A 21,333-nucleotide genomic window follows, 5' to 3' on the forward strand; every position below is an offset into this window, starting at 1 on the left:
CCCTAGGCTGGCGGTCACGTGGAAGCCACAATTAGGAAGCAAAGCAGCTGGTGCATTGCAGTAGAGTGGGGTCGGGTCACATATTTTCGTGCCGCAAAAGTCAGCTGAGGATGTGGAATGTGAATGCTTCTATGTTAATTGCTGTGTCCGCTGCCTCCCCTCCCCCAGAGCCCCAGGACAGGGAATTACATTTGACGAGGTGGTGATCTGTGAGCGGGTGCTATAGGAGCCTCCTCCTGGACCTGGCATGCGGATCAGTTTTTAGCAAAATGTCTAAGAAGGAGAGGCGGCGCCCCACTGGTCCCTCCCCGTGGGGCCTGGGACGCAGGGCTCCGCCGGGTGTGACTACTTGGTTTAGAAACAGCCGCGAGAAATGGAACCCCCCTTGTCTTCCTTTGAAAGGGGGAGGGCTTGGTAGTGCTGGCATCTTAACACGCTGTCTTTAGAAAGAGCTGGGAAGTTACTTCTGACAACTATGAAAATGGGCTGCATCTAAGGACTGAAGGGGGAAAGGGCGTCCCGGGTCCTCCCGGGGATTCCGTGGACAAGTTTTTTTGGTGGTTGCGAATCATAAAAGAATAGATTGACCTCAGGTTGTCAGCAAATGTGGCATGCTGCCTCACTGTTCTGCCTATGTGATGGGGGAAGACACACATTTTTCCAGTGAAATTGGTCACGGAAATAAAAAGGCAAGCTCAGTAAAGGCCAAAGGGTAAAGCAAAAGTGCTAAAATGAACCAATGAAAGACAAGGCCCACAGAATACAGACGGAGGATTAAGATTCTGTATTCACAACAGCATTCACCAAATACATCAAATGTTTCTCATCTTAGTTTCTATTTCCTTTCCCAATGATTTACTAGATCAGGGGACCTCCCCTCCCCCACATCATGAATGTGTTAAAAGAGAAGTACTTGATGAACAATCATATAAACAATGGGTTTTCACCCCCTGTTCCCCTTATTTTTTTCCCCTAGTGTGACAGGGTCAATAGGGCAAGAGCAAATTAGAGGCAGTGCTGAAAAAAAAAAAAAAGAATCTGTCAGTCCTGTTGGCGGATCTGCCTTAATGAATGGAAATGCTTCCGAGTCCTTACTCTATGGTTTGGCTGGACGCATTGAAGTCAATCAGATCAAGCATGTTTTCCAGTCTGATCTGGTCAGGCTGAGAGACAGAAGCCTTGTCTTTCTCAATGTTAATTGACCTTTAAGGTCTGATTTTCCTTAAGGATGAACGTTCTGGCTCAGTACACTGGCTGTCCTGGGACTGTGGAGTCTCTGGACCATTTGCCTTTAAGGGGTATGCAGATACCAGCATGATGTATCTTTACTGACCCTTAGATCGTACTGAGGGAGAAGACCTATATATGAACTATCCATTGCCCTACCTCATTGTCTGGGAAGAGAAATATTAAATTCTAGTTAGACCCGAAAGCGATAAAATGGGACAAAGATGCTATTAAGGAAAACGAGGAGGTGATGGTAGATTTTTTTCCTCCCTGCAGGAAAGGCTGGTAAGCCTTTTCAGTAGTGAGACAATTTTTATTGTGAGGGAGGTAACCTAAATAGATCCCTCTCGTCATGTAGATAACCCACCACCCGAGTGGCGCTGGTGGGAACTCTCGTGCTTCTCACTCTTGGGAGATGTTCTCTGATGTGCACCGGGCCACTCACATATAAGTGGGGGTTTCCTCATCAAATGAATAGTTTCTCTTCGAAGTTTTTTGAGGGGGGGAGTGGGCAATCGATTGAGTTTCTATCCCTGTCACGGACAGAACTTGCAACAGCCTTATTTTCCACGAATTACGGAAAGTCGATTAGGTAGGGACTGTGATGTTACCATCCAGGAGAGAGTAGCAGCTACGCTACAGGGCACCCTCACTGCGTGATGTCACCGACACCAGCCGGCTGGAGCTCAGCTATTCTGTTCATCAGGACTTTGCTTTGTTGCCCCACAGCCGCGATCCAGCGCTGCAGGCGGCGCTCAGGGAGCCCGGGCACCTGCATCGTGGAGCCTCTGGGATGACCGAATCGCTTCCCTCTCCTCCCAAAACTGGCCCTGGCTCCCAATGATTTAGGACAAAGGCCTTCAAAGGGAGTATGCCCCAAATTCATACGCTCATAAGAGATATTATCCTATGTTTACAGTGTGAACATTTCTATTTGATTACTTATCTGGATAATCTAAGTGACTCAAGGTTAATTGCATTAGTGCTAGAATTTCCACCTAAAATAGCACTGGGCGTATTTCTTTCTGTTTTCTATTTCCTTGCTCCAAAGATAATGAAGTTGACTAGAGGAGCGCTTGAATATCCCCAGAAAAATCACAGTCTGCACATACAGTATTGTGTGGCATTGAAAGGCCTTCCATGTTACTGTATCAAGTAGGTGATTTTTTACATTGTATGTCACATTCTCATCAGCCTAAGATGTGGGGTGTTTTTAAGCTGATGCACTTAGAGCTTCTTTTGTTCTCTCAGGCCTGGCTTGGTTCCTCCCATAGCCTTATGCACCTCTCCAACTTACCCCCGCTCTGAAATAACAGCATGGTCAGATCCAGTCAGAGGGTCAAGGAACGTGGGATATATGTGACTTTGCAGCAGGTTGAGGTGATTTTTAAACTCTAAGTGAAGTATGGAAATCTAGAAACTGCTGCACTCAGTGACATTTCAGTAAACTAATCATAGATTGGAAGCAGAGAAATCATTGTTATAGCTGTATGATCCCTTCTGAAGGAAAAGGAAATTAGTTAGGAACTGGAAGGTAAGAGGAGGAAGGGAAAAGATTTCAGCTCATAGGTTCTAAATTCTGCAGGCTAAAAGGAATGATGATTGGTCCATACCCATAAATTCAATCCCAAGATGCTCTGCCAATGCAGAAAGTTGACAAAAAAAAGAAAGAAAGGGAAAAAAGTTTCAGAAAAGAGCAATACACTGCACTCCAAAACACATTACACATGACTATTAACGGCTCTCTGTGCGTGCACATTGAACAGGACAAATGGTGGATGGTTAAGGAAGCAGTGCTCAGGTACGCCTCCGTGAGTCCCATAGGGAACTTCTCTTTTTTAAGAGGTGTGCAAATACCAGCACACCCTGTCTTTATTAACCCTTAAAAGACCTTACTGAGGGAGAAGTTGTACTGCTGAACTATCCTCTATGCTACTTCATCATCTAGGAACGGAAATACCGTATTTATAATAAAAAAAAAAAAGGCATTCGGTATTATCTCATTCCTCTCTTGAAAAGGCAGAAGCAAAGTCGCAGGGAGGTCGGGATTTTGTTTTTTACCCAAAGGCACCCAGTGGCAGAGCCAGGAGTGGAAGCCAAGAGTATAGCAATTTGGTCTGAAATTTTTATTGCATTGGATTTACATTTTTTGTAGCCTGTGGATAGTCATGCTCTAACATTTCTTGTTGTTTGGTTATTTTTTAAAACAAAAACCTATCTCCTTTTCTGCTCCTAACCTTCCACTTTCTCCACCACTTACATAATGTTTCATTCATAGAAAGCAATAAATGCTTCTGCTCAAAAAGCCAGAGAGGGAATTGGGGTACAGAGCCTGCCTCTAGAGTTTTTTCAAATAGCCCCTGTGTGGCATCGGATAACTCTCAATGCCTCACTTTTCCAAACAGTTAAAAAAAAAAAGGGGGGGGGGTTGCTGCTGGTCCTTAGTTAATGTCAATGTATGACTCCCTCAAATAACAGAGAGCCAACTCGATGGGCACTCCACAGTGCCGAGCTCCGCCACCCAGATGAGAGCACAGGGCTCAGAGGCGCTGCAGGGCTGCCCGGGCAGGGGGCTCAAAGGCGTGAGCTCATTACAGCCCACAGTCCTGGCAGATGTGTCCATGGAGGCTCCAGAATGACAGGACTAGCAGAACCTGCACAGGCTCCAGTGAAGAAATGGGGAACATGGGCCAATTAAAAATAAAACCCCCAAACCTCCAGAAATGACACTTTCCATTCTTGAAGCAAAAAACTGTGAATCGAATTTCATCGGGTGGGACCCTTTTGGATTCCTTACTTGCCTGTGTGTGGTGGAGAGGCCTGTGGGAAGGAAGGGCGGAATGAAAACGGAGATTCAGGGGTCTACAGTTCTTCCCTTGATCCCTGACTGGAGAGATACCAGGGAGGTCCAAAAATAGGACACAGCACCTCTTGAGTTTGAAAACATGAGGTTGAGGGGTAGTTCTCTTACAAAAACATCAGTTTGGGCATGGACAAAGCGCCTCAAGTAGAGAGTAGAAAATCAGATGGTAAGTGTGCTGGCTGGCTTGTCCCGGTTCCAGGTCCCATCTCTGCCATTGACCTGTTCAGTGACTTTGGACCAGTTAATTTCTCACTGACAAAATGCTTAGGATCCTAACACATGCGTCACAGGGAGACCCCGTGCAGTAAAGGAGCCATGAAATATGGCGGCCAACAGCAAAAGGGTTAAGAGCTCGGAGAGCAAACCTATCTGGAGATCTACCTTGGGCCACTTAATTGCATGTAGGTTTACTTTTAACTAACTCATGGCCAGGAAAACTCTGAAAGCTCCTGGGGTGTACCCAAGAATTTAGACTTTAAACACTTTCCACCTCTTAAGGAAATGAAGCTTCCAGATTAAAAAAGAAATCAAAGAGTCCATCGAGTAACAGTAATAAATGAGAGGCACGATGTATAATAGTTCAGTTTGCCCTGCGTCAAGGGTACTCAGGCAAATAACCTAAACTTTTCATAAATCAAAAGCCAGGGGATTTAGGATTAAATCAGTTGCACAATGTTCACAGCAAAATCACAATTTATTCAAATCCAAGCGAACTTCACTTGTGTCTGTGCAACACTCAATTTGACAATTTGCTCCCTTTATATAAACTTTGGAACATCAAGTACAAGAACTCATTTTCCAAGGAAGTGATAATAAATTTCCTTACACATTTCCTTGAAGATGTGACTCAGTTTTTCCTCCCTAGAATCCCTTTCATCTTATGCCTTTTCCTCCTACCGGTCAGTAATAATTTAAGGGTTAAAATCAAGAGATTATCTACAGAAACTCTTTCCAGAGAATCATTATTCCATGCCTACATGAACACTGCTAATGATCTATATTAGTTGCGTAGAAAGCTTGGTTAAGTCTTCAATAAAATTAGTAGCATGCCCATGCATACATATTACTGCATTTATAGTTTTATAGGTAAGTCTGTGAGCCTAACTATAATTTCATTTCATGGGAAGTCATTCATATCAGGCAGCTCCAATTTCAAATAATTCAAAGGGAAATTGGTACTTAAAATTGGAATCTCTTCTGGCCATAGCCCTAACAAGGAAACAAGCAGAGGAAACATGCATCAGTCATTCTCAACCTGGAGCAAATACTGCTCTAATTTATTTTTACTATTGGTGGCTACATTTCTTTCATTTTGAGTCAAGAAAAGCAGAATACACAAATAATTTTCATTTTATGAAAAGGTTATTACTTTCTATCTGTTCTATTTAATCTAATGTTGGCTTAGGCTCGTTATGTATCATACGCTTCCTATTGAACTTCTGTTCTAGCCACTACATTTTTCAAATTAAATTAATAATTCAAAAACACAAAGGTTACTGTAAACAATTTAGTTTCCTTTTCTACATGTGATTTCCTGCTGTGCAGTAAGCAATATAAAAAATTAATTTAAACCTAAGAGTCTTCAGAAACTATTAAATATTGACTCACTAATCCTTCGCTGTAGGATTTTATAATTGTTTGAAGAAAACTGATTAACCTGTAGGTTAATTTAAATTTTCAATCGCATCAGAGAAAAATAAGACAACTTTCTTTTACCAAAATTTATCTGTACATGCATTTCGTGGTTTCTGTTAAAACTTGAAGACATTCAGGATTTTACCCTTTAATATCTTGGGCCTCCTTATGCAAATAATATCACAGACATATGTACAGCCCTGAGTCGCTGCAGCCCTGAGACTTCTCAAGGAGGTCTGTCAATGCCAGTGCTAAATGGGACCAATTTAGTGTCTGACTTTTAGTTTTGACTTACCTTTACAAATGTAGGTACTTTTTTTTTTTCACATATACAAATCCGTATTGCCACTGAGCCTTTTGAAATGTAATAGGAGACTTTGTCTTCGCCCCCAAGTTTCCATGTGCACATGAGCTCATTCACCGACACACACACAATAAAGTCTCACTAACACTCAGCTGGGCTTTATGACAATTTGTCACGGATTGTGCCTTTATTCTACTGTCAGCAAGATACACATGTTGGATAAATAAATGAATAGCATCAGTGGTTTTTAAAGCATTTAGAAATCAACACAAGTAATTTATGCACTAGGAACCTCTGATTCAAGACTACGTTTAAGGATATCTATTGGGTTTACTCATTCTAAGAATATGCTTAGAAGTTCTAAAATTGTAGTCTTTAAGAATATTCTATAATTTGGGCTATTCGATAACTATTTCCTATTATATATTAGTTTCTATATGACATACTTGTTCCATATTGCCTCTAACTATTGAAGCTGTGAGTGCTTTTTTTCCTGTCCAATAAATCTACAAATCAGTTATGAATTGTCTGTATAGCTGCCCCCACCACAAACATACCCCACAATGATGAATACAGTCCTTTAAAGCAGGAATTGTGTGTCAAGACAGGTCAAATCTGAAGCTGACTAACCTTGACAACATTTTCCTAGAAAGTATTCCAAATACGTTTTCTTTCAAAACAAATGGCTGCCTTCAAGAAAGCCCTATAAAATATACATTTGTTCTTTTCTTTCACACTTTAAATCTGTTTTTATAAATCAATAAATGCCCACAGGATACTCTGACCAGAAAAATTGCATCAAATCCTAATAATGTAAGTTATGTGTTAATAAGCATTTTAAAAATTGTACATTCTTTTAGAATGTCATTCTTCAATTGAAGATGTAGTTTGGTAAGTTGAAAAAATGTTTCTTTCCGAATCTGGGGAATAGCTTTTCTTTGAAAATTTATGTATGTGTTTCAGATGTTATGAACACAATTAAGATTTAATCATTACCACCGTGGCGACATTTTTTATTCTTCATGCAGACGACATTGCTACTTGAACATAAAGTTCTTAAAGCAGCAAAATGTATTTTCCTGCCTTCTCTATAGGGATTTGCAGAAATGAACACTGAGAACTTAAGACTTAGAGGTTAGAAAATTAACTCTGGGCAAGACAACTTTGGAAAGCAGTTTCTGAATGGCAGCTCTTGTGTTTCCAGATCTGAGGCGGCATCGATGCCGGGCCATTTACAGCTTCTGTTCATAAATGTGCTTCCTATCAATCTTTGTTACATCAGGGTAAATAGGAATGCTGCCGTCTTGGATGTCTTCCAAAAGTGCCATCGAAAGCTTACTGAAAAATTTATTTAAGGAATCACACTCTGATTAAATACACAGAGGCTATTTTGAAATGATATCTTAGGAAAAAGAAAATGGTCTAAAATAGAAGTTGAAAACATTTTCTCGGGTTACTACTGTCAGCTCTAAACTGCATCATTATTTGGGGAAATAGCTTCATTTTTTTAAATGCTTTTCCCTAGATAGGGTCCTAACATTGCTTCCAGTGCACAATGAAACTCTACATAACACCAAAAATTTAAGTATAATATAAACGTTCAGAATTTTCGCGAAATTCTAAAATATAATGCTATCATATTTATATAGGCACGTGATTTGCTAAATCTGTGGTATTTGAATACAAACTGATTTCTAAAAGGAATGGCTTAACTATATTGAGTAAAATTCTATCACTTCTATTTTTACTTTGCATCTTATCTACCTTTAAAAAGATTAATCTATAGCTATGGGGAGAAAAATTCTGTCCACTAAATGTATATTATTTAAAGACTTGTGGATAAAGGGAAGACTGTGTTTGAAAATTTAGCAAATGCCACTTTACTAATTTTTCCCAACAGAAAATGGCCTATGACATCTATGTAAATACAAAAAAGTACCACCTCTCTAAATAAACGAATAAATGAGTATTATGCGTGTGATCTCCCCGTAATGCATATGAAATTAATTTTTCCATGAAATTTATTCTTCCATGAGTGTTAACAGGAGGAATAGAATCTTATTTTTTGCATGCAGCAAGTAAAGGTAAATCTGATTCTTTTAGGGTCCCCAAATGACTGGCTCACATCACTGTTTCTTGTGTTACGTGAATTTACACCGATAGGCTATGTGAAGTATTTTTCAGGCTGAGCAACTGACAATCCAAATTAGGGGTCGATAAATCCAGCCCACTGCCTGCTTTTGTAAATAAAATTTTATTTTATTATTTTTTTTATTATGTTCAGTCAGCCACTGTATAGTACATCATTAGTTTTTGATGTCGTGTTCAGTGATTCATTAGTTGCGTAAATAAAGTTCTAATAGTGCACATCTATGCTCATCAGTTCATGCGTTGTCTATGGCGGCTTTTGAGTTGGCAGAATTAGTGGTTTGTGCCGGTGATGTTCTCACCTGCAAACCCTGAAGTCTTTACTATCTGATCTTTCACAGAAAAAAAAAAAAAATTGTTGACCTCTAATCCCAATCGATAACTATATGGAATCCACCTTAAATATAATGCTTTGAAAGCTCCAGAATTAAAAGTGATAGCCCAGTTCATAACAGCAGGACAAATTATATAGTTTAGTTATCCATGCAAATTGTATACGTGTGAACTGGGTCACTTAGGAATGATGTTCAAAACTTCACAAAGTCATAGACAGCCATCAAAATTTCCCAGTTCTGCATTTAAAAGTATCTATCTAGAGGTAAACTACTATATTTCAAAGTAAATAATAAATATCTTTAAAAAAACCTATTTGTCCCTAAAGTTATCATTGAAACCAGCATAAAGGAATGCTAATATAAATAAATGATTGTTTAAACTAGTCCTGAATCACTTGTTTCCTAAGCAACATAAGGAGAAGCCAGGATATCTCATTTGCTGTGAAATGTTTGTAATTTTCCTAGTCAGTGCCTTTTTAAATACCTAAATGCGAACTGTTAATGAAGAGAAACATCTGAACTCTTTTGAGTATGTTTATTTGTTATAAATAACACATTCTGAGCCAAAATTAACTTACCATCATTTCAAGTGCATATTGATTACAACTTGGCAGCATCCTTTTCAGGATGTTGCCATTTTTTATAAAGAAGATGGACTGTTTAGCGGAATGATTTTATTTTATCAATAAAAGTGAGACTTTTAAATGCCTTTATTATAATTGCACTGTGTGATGTTGACTATCATTTTGTATCACATTATTCAGTACCAATTTCAGAAGCATCCGGAGCCTCACACGCCTATTAGTATCTCAGAGCCAACTAGTCACGAACAGAGGAAGTAATACAATCGCTTTTTGTTAATGTTCTCATGCGACAGGCAGAGGCAGTCAATGTTAGACCTGGTAAAACGCATCTAGCTCTAGGTGAGATCTGGGGGGAGATGCAGCAACAAGAAAGCGGCACCGACTGAGCATGCTCCTACTCAGGCAGAGACAGAAAGGGAGTGGACGTACTGTAGAAGCTGGCCATTACGTAGTTTTGGCAGCGATCACCAGTAAACTCATTTGGGCACCTGAGAGAAGAAACAAAAAACAATGGTAGAAAAAACAGAGAAAAAGAGAAGAGGTGAATATACGCTAGAAAGAAGCTCCTTCAGTGTCATTTGACTGAACTTGGTGAGTTCACCCTCAGGAACTGAGTCTTTGTCCTAACCATGGTTTCCAGACTCTGGCATTTCCCCCAAAGGATTCAAAATTTGGACGAAGTGTGGTCCCAGCGTCTGCATGACGGAAAGATGGCAGCATCTTAAGGGGCAGCTTTCTTCCAAAGGGACTCACCTACAGTCAACTCGGAGGTATTCTTCGAGTCCGTTTTCCATTTGAGAGCTTTGGTCAAAGGTGTTGGAAGGAAATTTTCTTTTTTTTGGTTGGCCTGCCTGCCATGGTTGCCAGCCTCACTGGCCATCTTGGCCGGCACTTCTCATTTACCTCGATGATCTTTGGGGCCCAAGCTGGCAGACAGTGAAACAAGCTCACACTGAATGAGTTTACACCCCGAGTGCTTAAACCATTGTTAGGACAAAAGGAATCAGTTACAACTGAACTGTAAAAGCACCAAGTGGTAGTAATTGTTGCTGTAGTTTGGGGGAGAAAGCAAATTTCAGATTATTTTAACATACTTTCTTGGTTTTGGACTTTCATGGGCACATTCTCAGTACATCTTGCTCCAGTGAATCCAGGTTGGCACCTAGAGGGCAAAAATGTGATAAGCAATAGAATGCTATAGACACTGAATTTTCAGACTGGCAATTTTCCTCCTATGGAATATGGAGATTCCTACAATGACCTGGTGACTGAACAACATAAAGAAAAGGAAAAGAACACATTTAGAAAACCAAGTTCCATGACAACTGCGGGGCATATATTTTTGTTGTGGTTTGCTTCAGTCTTCCTAAGAACAGTTGACTTAAATTTAACTCAAGGGAGGCTGAAAAGTTGAATAGGGCTGGCAAGGCCTGGGCCACTAAGTCACCTTCCCTTATTTGCCGCTGGGCACTGACTCCTACCTTGTTAAAACGCTGGTTTTGATAAGGACTTACACGGTTCCATCCATGATCTTTTATTATTTAAATGATCCTGAGCCTTTCCGTCCTCTATACACTCAATTTTGTACATTCATAGCTACTTTTATGTTAGTTCAATCATCGAACTACCATAGAAGTCAAGCGCTTCCATACTCTAGTGATTACTGACAAGAACAACTATATTCCCAATTTTTTTAAAGGTATTACAGATTAGGTCTCATTTTTAATACTGCATGACAGAAAAAGGCAGATTATTTATTAGCACACATTTCACTTCATCCATGGATCCCAAATCAAAGGCAGATACGTTTTTAAAATTTAAACGGCTACTCTTCTATAGTCGTACTTAACAGATGTCATTTTGCATCTAAGATAAAACTATCTTTCAGTGGTATAAACTTTTCATTTTACTCACATACGTTCACCCATATCGTTCATAAGGTCATGCAATGGGGATGCGCCTAACTTTGGAAGTCCTTTCTAACAGCTCTTTTTGTTGCTGTTATACCACTAACGAAAGCATTTCATATTGGATTCATTGTACCCAATAACATACTCTAGGAAATAGGGTCATCAAAAGGTTCCAGGAAGCAAATAAACTTATAGATGCTCAACACCCATAGCCGTGATTACTATTAATAGTTTAGCTATACCATAATGATCATGCAAAACACCTAATAAAATGTAGCAGTGACAGCACATACCTCATGATTTACACATGACCCTGTCTTCTCAGAGTAAATAAGAATAAACACTATTTTTTTGGCATCAAAGAAATGTGAATAAAACTATTCATTTTTACAAATGTAAGGGTGATATTTTTCTCATTCCCCTTAAAACCATATTCAATGCCAAAAAAGTATTACCAAGTGACTTGGTGTATCTAATTTTCCTATTTCTTTTTTTTTTTTTTTAAGATTTTATTTATTTGACAGAGAGAGACACAGCGAGAGAGGGAACACAAGCAGGGGGAGTGGCAGGCTTCCCGCGGAGCAGGGAGCCTGATGTGGGGCTCGATCCCAGGACCCTGGGATCATGACCTGAGCCGAAGACAGCCGCTTAACTGACTGAGCCACCCAGGCGCCCCTCTAATTTTCGTATTTCATGAAGAATGGCGTGTAAGATAAAATACTAGCACTTCTTGAGTTTTAGTCCCGTGAGTTCTTGTGCAAACATAAAGTGTAATTATGATCATTAGCATATTATCAATAAACTTAACAACAAACATCGTGTATTGGTATAGCTCTTTTCAACCCTTCAAAACACTTTTATATAATTAAACTGGTTATTTTTGGTTAGAATATGTTTGCAGCAGTGAACAGAGGAAGATCTACCCGGAGAAATCCAGAAATAAGAATGGTAGTCTGTGAGGTTGGGCCATTTTTCATAAAGATGTCATTACACATGCTTTAATAAGAATGTCTTCACAGATATATGAGGAAAATACATGGAAACCTGTTTTCCATAGAACTTATTTCACATAATGACTTCTGAAATACACAGGGTCTTTGTGTATTCGTTTCTGAACCAGGACTACAAGTCCACATGGGCATGCCCTACAATTAAGCAGGTAATCCAGAATTAAGGATATATTCTATGATGACCATTTCATCTTACCTGTTTGCATTCTTGATAAAAATTAGAATTCTCATATTGATCACACAATAATCCACTTGTTCCATGCAATGAACATGGTATAAAACATGCAAACACTTGCGTGTGGCGGGGGAGAGGGGAGGTAGGGGAGAACCATTTGAAGTAAGAAGTGCACTGATTTAAGGATCAGGAAATTAACATATAGCTGAAGAATCATGAGTCCCTTGAGAGAAGGAATGCATTTATTAGAAAATTGTCATTTGTGCATCTTGGGTGTCAATGCTGAGTGAGAAGGCACAGGACAACTGGGTGAACTGGATCAAAACTCTTGCCCAATCAATTTTCTAATTAGTATGAACTTCTAAAATGATGTTTCCTAGGAAACTGGCATTATGGCTTGGTGGTTTATCTCCATCATAAGATGACATAGACTATCTGGTATAGTAACACCAGATCTGCTGAAGGTATGCCAATCTTTTTTGGAACTATCAGTTATATCTGAACCCAAACTACCCTTATGCTAATGTTTACCTTCACTCAGATAAATTTTCTTAGGGTAAAGCCTTATTATTATTCTAAGTGTGGTTCATGGACCAAAAGCATCAGCATCTCCTGGGATCTTATTAGTAGAAATGCAGAATCTTGGGCCCCCACTTCATAACTACTGAATAAGAATCTGCATTTTAACAAGATCCCTAAGAGATCTGTATGTACATTAAAGTTCAAGGTGTCAGGGACCCCGACCTTGGAAGATGGAGACTAAGTCCCTCTCTCCTGTCACCACAGTTATCTTGGGGCTTGGACGTGGGCAGTCCATTTGACTTTGACTTCATCAGGCCTCAGTGATAAGATGAGGGACTTAACTAAGTGATTTATCAAAGGCTCCTTTCACCACAAAGGTTCTGGGAATCAATGCTCATCCTAACACATGGAGTCACTGTATGAAAACTGACTAGCATTTCTTCTGAATGTGTTACCGGTCGGGGAGGACTCAAGGACTTCGAAAAAACATTTTTGATAGGATGCATTTTTAAGACCATCATGAAGGGAAAACGAATTGCAAGTACCTATTCCTAAAGCAATTCGAGTGTGCAGCAATAGTCATTATGTAACTTTTGTGGACATCTAGAGTTGTCGCCAAATTAAATGGAAGGAAGCAGAGACTGAGATAGTTTTTATGTAAGCAAACTGCAGACTGCATTGATTGTATACAGAAAGCATATGCAAATGGAAATTCATCTGATCTATAAGCTCTGATTAACTTCTATGGAATTACTTCTGAAAGACAAGGAGACTGTCTGGCTTCTGACGTATTTATAAATTAGCATTCTACATTAAGGATCCAATCTATCACTTTCTTTGGAGATAAGAGTATGGTAAATTTAATCTGATTTTGAACAATATGCTTTGGTAAGAGTCTGAAAATTCCAAGAATTTTATTTCTTAGAAAAATCTGTATGAATAATAAGCCTCTATTGTAGCCTCAAATGTCTCTGTCTCTGAAACCATTTGTTTCATTGATCAGAGTAGACGAAAATTAGTATTATTTTTTGTTTTAGTATTTGCTCTTAACATGATAAATAATTTTTGCTCTACATTTGTGCTTAATGAGATGAAAGTTCACAGACAGTTTCGTCTGAACTTAAAAGTATCACCTCTTCCAACTGACCCTTCCCTGACCTCCATCTCCCCATCTCTGGCTCCCACGGCCTAGCTGACGATTCTCTCTTGGGCTCCTGCAATGCATCCTGTCCCCATCTCTTTCATTGCCCTCGCCTGTCTGGGTTGGCACAGTGACCATATTTTGATCATTCTGTATCTCTAATTTTAACTCAGTATCTGCCTTGTCAAAAGCTCTCACAAAATGTTTGTTAAACCGAGCCTAAGAGTGTCAGAATGCAGTGTCCAATAAAGAGTGAAGGTAAATATTAGCATAAGGGTAGTTTGGGTTCAGATATAACTGATAGTTCCAAAAAAGATTGGCATACCTTCAGCAGATCTGGTGTTACTATACCAAATAGTCTATATCATCTTATGATGGAGATAAACCACCAAGCCATAATGCCAGTTCTTTATTGGACACTGCAAGACTTGAACATAGTATTGTCAAACAGAAACTGTTTGCAACAATAACTTGAACAAGACTTGAACATAGACTTGAACATAGTGTTGTCAAACAGAAACTGTTTTTAACAATAACCTTAATATTTGGTGACTATCCTGATATGCTTATGATGTAATAAATCATACATGCATGTATTCTGGGAATCGATTTAGTGCTTGGTAAGGTTTTGATATTCTAATTGAATACTATTTCCCCTTTATTGGTGGAGCCGCTAGACATATTCAGAGATACTTACAGACCCCCAAGAAACTTCTAGTTATTTACCATTGGCTAATTTTATAAACCATTATAAGTGGTTTTGTGGTTTTACAAATTTATGGTCAATTTTTAAACCATCCCTAGACACCCTTTATTCTTGGTTTCATGAATTTTCATCAGGCCCTCCCTAATCAGACAGGAAAAGGGAAACAAAGTCTATATCTGATATCTCCTCCCTCCTGGTCATCACCCTACAATGAGATATTTGGAGAGTTTAAAAAAATACCTTGCCTCAAAAAGAAGAGCCCCTATTGTCTATTCGCTCTACTTCAAAACTAGTTGTGGTATTTCCTTCATACTGTATAACCTCTGAAATAATTTCTTGGGTGTTTAATGTTTACAAATATCAACTAATGGAAATGACAACAAATACATCTTAAGGAATCTCAGTGAGTTTAAGTGTTAGATGGGAAGGCCTTTTGCTCTCTTTCCGTGTAAGCTAGATTCGGCAGCGTCTACGCTAGCTCAAATAGTTGTGGATCTGTTTTTCTACGGTATCACATCGCAAGCGCTGATTTTTCTCACCCCTTCCCCTGCTCGGCATTCTGGCTAGACCTCGCCCACTCACTGCTTGAGTATCTGTGTTGTAGATTACTCCTTCCCAAATGTATTGTTACTCTTAGTCTGCATTTTCCCCACAATGAACCTCATTCTGTTATCTACCTTTAAGTGAAATTTCTTGAGGTTTGTATATGCTTTTCTAATTCATGTTTCAGTTTTCTTTACGGCATCATCTGTAAAAGATATTTATTTCCTCCAGGGAAGGCGTTCTTCAACGTCATTAAAGAAAATATTAAATATAAAATGTTTCAGTAACATTTCCTTTGGATCCAACCCTGTATACCTCCCTGTTACTGTTCAGCTAGCACACATCACCACTTTTCCCTTTTTTTATTTAATATGATCTGGCGACTCATTCTCAAGCCAGAAGATAACGGTATACATAGAATGGCCACGCTGGATTCATGGGTAAATATTGAGGAAAAACAAAAATCAGAGTTGTCCTGGCTCTCCAGTGTTGGTTTTCAATGTCTAAGACATACAATCCCAATAATGACGGCGGCAGTGTTTATGAATTAACCGGTCCTGTTTGAACCTTGGTGCCCTTCCCAGAGCTCTGTTTGCACAGCTTGCCCTGAAATGCTCATCTGCAGACTCAAACTCTCGCCATTGTTTACTTGACATGATGTATCTTGGTAAGTTTGGGGTCAAACAATTTCATCGGCTATGGGATCAATCTACATCCCATACATCTCCACGTCACTGTGACTCGAGGACATACTGAGTGCTACTTTGTGGTCTGGTCTTCCTCTCTGGAGGATGTCCTCCCCCTGTCACGTCCAACAGCCTGGAGACTCAGAACTTTACAGTTCTATCTACTCTGCCAGCCTTGTTTTATGACAAAGCAGCTAAATATTCCCATTTTACTTAAATAATTCAATATAAACATTTCAAAATTGTGTTTTAAGTAGGCTATTTGCTTCTCAAGGCGAGAGCTGCATATACTTTCCCCCGCCCCAGAGTCTCCACCCCTGACTAGTTGGGGTCCCCCATAAAACATTTCCTGAGCTCCCTAAATACCCATCATGGCACCCGGCACACCTACCATTTGTAATTAAATTAATTACTTGAAATATGTTTGCTACTCTCAATAGCCTACAGACTCCGTGAGGGCAGAGTCTCGCATGGCTTTTGTTCAGTACTTCATGCTAAGCACTAGCACAGAGCCTGCCTCATAGAAGGAGATTAATAAATATGTGGCCACCCTGGCTGAGTTTAGGAGAAAAAGGGAAGCAAACTATTAAGAACACCTAGTCAGTGCACCTGATTTTAGGCAAAACTACACCTAAATTGTTTTCTATAAGGACAAAAGGATTTCCTTCAATCTGCCTTAGTGAGTGAAAGTCAAAATGAGTTACTAACTACCTAGTAAGCGCATGGCAGGATTCTCAGTGCACGAGAAACACAGAAGAAATAGAAGATGTGGTCATCTCAAGAGCAGATCTAAGCCACCAGTTGCACCCACTCTCTCTCACAAATGCTTCTCCATCTGTTAAATGTTACAGCTTTTAAGAACAGAGAAGTGCCACAGGCAGGTGTCACACCCATTTGGAAGAATGAACTCTTCTAGGGCTGGAATAAGAGTTCAGTTAGCAGTCTGTTCTCATGGACTGGAGGTTCTGACCCAATATATACATATTCCTTTTATCTATTTCAAATTTCTCCTCTACAGCCATGATAATGAGGCCACAGGACACAACCATGAATACGAGCCATCATCCCCTTGTTTAATTATGCTAATCCAGCTACCAAAAAGTGTTATAAATATCATCATCATTTTTATTGCAGGATTTTATAAAACTTTAACCTTAGCTAGTGTCTCTGACTTTCTCGCCCCACCTTACTTAGTCCCCAAATATCTCTCGCCTGTACGGAAGTCTGTCTTCCCTAAACATCTGTTCTATATTTACTGTGTCACTCTCCTGCTCCAGAAGTTACTAATACTCCCTATTAGCTCTCACAATGTCCAAGGTCATCTGCCTGGCCTTTGGAGCTCATAAACTGGTCCTCACGTCTAAGTTGTTTTTTTTGTTTTGTTTTGTTTTTTTGTAGCTGTTTTGCGTCCCAGAATGGAGCTGCTGGTCTAGCTATGCATGTGACTGTGTCTTGCAGGAAAGATTATTGCAGTCTCAATGCCTGCCGGGTATATGGAAAACACTCCGTAAGTGATGGCTATGTTTATAGAGTCTTCTCCAAGTTATTCCCGTCTTTTCTCTTCCTTCTTTCAATTTTCATTATCATAATAATCAGCACTGCACCACTTGGGATATATTCACTCTAATTGATTTACTATTTTAGCTACTTCATTTTCCTAAACAGAGTAACTTCCCAGGGACCAGAGACCACGCCTTCCATTTTCTCTGTGTTTTCAAAAATGCCTGGCATAGATATAGTTGTTCTATAAACAAATGTTTAATGTTTCATTTATTGAGTTTATTATAACGTATTTGTTGTGACTTTATCTCTTAGTTATGTGTATTTTTATAGGCCCTTATATATACTACACAGCTTCATAAATGATACAAAATCGTAAGTTCATGTTTGAAGGCAACTCCCATCTTCCCAAGTTTTGTGTGTTTTGTTTCTGGTTTTTGTTTTTTGTTTGTTTCTGTTCTGGTTTCTGCTTATAAGGAAGATAATGGTCAGAGATATTACATGATCTGTCAAATGCAAAGTTACAAAGCTAGCTGGTAGCCCCACCAAACCAAGTGAAACTGTTAATGTTAAGTAAAATGAAGAAATGTTGTTTTTTTTTAAACATAGCATAGTCTGTTAAGACAGGTGTATGTATTTGTCTAATGTCTACAGAGAAAATGTAATACTACCATTTACTTTTTATTATAAGTAAAAAAAAAATCTTGCTTCCCCAGAGTTAGAAATACTTTAGCAGAAATGAATTCATTTAATTTCATGGACTCCCTGGGAAGAAATTTGGAGAACATAGTAACTCTATATTATACACAAAGATATCGTCCAGAGAGTTGAAGTGAAAGGACTCAAGACCATTCACCAAAATTGGTGGTTAAGACTCTAATCCCCTCATGGGAAAACCACATCTGTCCATGGGACAACATAATGGGTTTAAAAATATGGTCTGGTATAAAATCATTTTTAGATAAAAAAAAATCACAACAACATCTTCCAAAATAGTTCTCTACTGAAACTACTCAGAGAATTGATATACAAGAACAAGGGGAAAAGCAAAGAGGAAAATCTGGACATTATTTCAAATTATCTTGTTTCTTTGAACCATGCGATTACACAGGGCATCAAAAGGTGAAAGATGGAATGATTCTTCTGTCTTTATGTGATCTGGAATAGTAACTATTTTTTCCCCAGGATAGATTTTAAATTACTATGGAGAGAAAAGCCATATAGAAGATGAGAACCACCGCTGAAATTCCCACACAGTCCCCAGGGGAATGTCCAAGTAACCAGCAAACCTCTCCTCAGAGAAGTGTTTAACTGTTACATGGTTAATCCATTTGGAACACCTTGTTCTAAGTGGAGAGACAAAAGAGATCTGCTATACAGTTTTCTACTTCAACTCCCAAGAAGACAACAGTGGATTAGGGGACCAGAGAGATGACTTGGAAACTTCCATGCTTGCGGTGTTTGAGTCATGGGATAAAGTTGATTTTGAACGATGTGGCTCATGCTTCAGCAATGTTTTGCTTTAGACAGATGGACCATATGGAAACTATGAACTGGCTTCGTACACAGGACTATGATGAGCCAATGTAGCATTTTTTTTACGTTTTCTGTGTCTATTCATGTGGTCTAGTGAACAGTATACTGTCAAAGGACATGGTATATTACGTGTCTTTGTTTCAATTCTGAGCAGTGATTATTTTTTTATGTTAAAGATGTTTTTAATACAAGGATAAAAAAAAACACTTTCATTCAACGAAGAAGGCCTGAAATATTCTGGATTTTAAATATACTCTTAATTCTTTCCTCAAGGCACTAGCCTGCTTTGACAGTTCAATAAAAAGATGGTCCAGAAGTGGGTAAAACAGTTATCAAAATCATAGGTGTCAAAGATTTTCTTTCCAACAAGATCCAGTGATAAGCGTTTTAACACTTTTCTGAAAGATTATAATTACCACAAAAAACCCAAAACCCAACCCAATAAAATTATGATGCCAATCTGCTGAGAAGTGGAAGACAAGCATAACCCACTAGACAATCAGCTTGGGGGATACAGAGTGTTCATTCATAGTTTGCTGCTTTAATATTTATTAGAGGAATAACAAATATTTCACTTCAAGATTAAAAAAATATACAGCAAGTATTTTTTTTTCTGGATTGGGCTTAAAATTTAATGAGAAACTGGTGGGTGAAAAAAAATTACGGTTGTTGGCGTAATACCAAAATGGAACAAATGAACAGCACTTATGTGATTGCATGTTTTGTGTAGGACGTGGGAGGGCTGCAGAACAGCTGAAATTAATATGTGGAAAATCACTGTGCTGGTTCTTGAGAGGTATTCAGAAACTATCAGATGCACCCACGCAGCTTGTCAATCTTTGCAAAGGCAATGATGAAAAATGATCATGTTTCATTATTATAATTAAAATATAGTGGTCTCAGATGCTTTCCTCAAGAAGTAGTTGTATGAGACATAGGTAATCTGGGTGCAGTTGTTTAAAAAGAAGGAGAACTTAAGGACCTGTAATTTCAATGTTTTTTTTTTTCAAGGCGATTTATTAAAACATAATTAGGTGGTTTGCCTAAGATTAGGACGGAATAACAAAATTTCCCCATGTAATAAATGAACCTCATATTTTATAGATTATAATTCTCAGCTTCTGTTTGTTTCTATTTCGATGAGAGAAAACCTTGGAGGAGATTATAAAATTTCTTCATCTCAATTCAATATGATAAATATAGGGGTACCATGTTTGTGTTGTGTTCACAGCAAGTCGGCAGAACCAAAGACCAAAACTGACCAACTTTTATTCTTTACTATAGGTATGTAGATTTCAATATACTCGTGATCAAAAAGTGAATCTCTAGGATTACTGTTAAACCAATAAACACTCATTGTCATATGAAGTAATTTGGACCCGGAAGAAATAATTTTCTACATGCTCTTTCATTTTCATCTTGCTTTCAAATTTTGAAAAGGCCTTTACCTATGAGTTTTATCTTGGCTTAAGGCTATTACCTATCTCTGTGAAAGAGATGTTTAGTAATTGAGATTAGAATTCTATTCCTGTGATTCTTAGTCTTTTGTTCACTCTAAAAGACTATATTTAATCTTATTAGTTGCCTGTCTTCATTGATAAAATCAGCTACACAACTACCAAAACTTGTCTTCTCTTGGAACCACTTCTGCTCTTTTATAAGAAGAGCTTAAAAAAAAAAAAAAGCTTTTGAAGGCAAGAAAGTGGTTCTGGGAGGTACTTGTTCACTTGTACTTAGTACCTGAGGTCCCATGACACACCCTACAGACAGCCCTTGTCTAGAACAGCACAGGGTGTGACAAAACATTTCCCACAAAAATGGTATTTTTGTTTGATGTGATGATTTTAAAACATGTGTCTTTAACGATGTCCTTTGTAACTTATAAAAAATAAAAGGTTTTCTTAGAACTGGCACATAAATATTTCTATACTATTTATATGATGTAAAGGGGAAATGGCCTTCTTAATTATTTCTTGTGCCTTTTTTTTTCCATTTTGCTAATTGCTCTATTAGCTCAGCTGTGTCTCTGACAAACTTGCTCTTCTTTGTCCACATGTAAGCCACAAGCTCATATTCTGGAGCAGGAGGTAGTTTTTATGATGGCATGTTTTTTTTCCTCCTTTATGATAATCACTGCTACTTTAGAAAAATGGGACACAGACATCAGGCAACTGAAAAATAAATATGCATTTCTCATCATTTCAATGGGACATTACACATTTTTTACCACATCACATTATATGCGTCCATGTCCCACATACAGCCAGAATATCAAGAGGAGACTTAAAAGGCATGGCACAATAAACATGTGGTTTTAATAAGACCTACTAATTTTAACTGCAAGGTTTAAATATTTAATGTACTGGTAATATCATTGTTTCATTCTGCCTGTTAAGAAAGAATGACTGTGATCCTTCTTAATGGTGCATCAACTTCCTCAGGTCACTGGAAAGAGCACCATTCTAAATATATCTCCAAACAACGGCAGTGCATGAAAGAACACTCTGC

At 38.6% G+C, this 21,333-nt stretch overlaps 1 protein-coding gene across 18 annotated transcripts in view; it reads right to left on the reverse strand.

Annotated features, from left to right (window-relative positions):
- The window catches only part of NRG1 (neuregulin 1), a 1,097,062-nt gene that overhangs the window by 13,998 nt on the left and 1,061,731 nt on the right, over positions 1–21,333 (reverse strand). For 8 of the 18 annotated variants that reach the window (XM_078069637.1, XM_078069635.1, XM_078069638.1 and 5 more), the window contains 2 exons: positions 9,526–9,584; positions 2,841–2,864 (listed from right to left, as the gene is read on the reverse strand). The exons of 1 other annotated variant lie outside the window; for it this stretch is intronic. In XM_078069637.1, the coding sequence (XP_077925763.1) occupies positions 2,841–2,864; positions 9,526–9,584 (83 nt within the window). Of the gene's footprint in view, positions 1–2,840; positions 2,865–6,188; positions 9,585–10,190; positions 10,259–21,333 lie in introns of those variants that run through there. 9 more of the 18 variants (XM_078069636.1, XM_036082007.2, XM_036082004.2 and 6 more) reach the window with 5 other exon arrangements.

The sequence above is a fragment of the Halichoerus grypus genome, chromosome 3 (genome assembly GCF_964656455.1).
Source record: "Halichoerus grypus chromosome 3, mHalGry1.hap1.1, whole genome shotgun sequence".
In the NCBI taxonomy this organism is placed as follows: Eukaryota; Metazoa; Chordata; class Mammalia; order Carnivora; family Phocidae; genus Halichoerus; species Halichoerus grypus.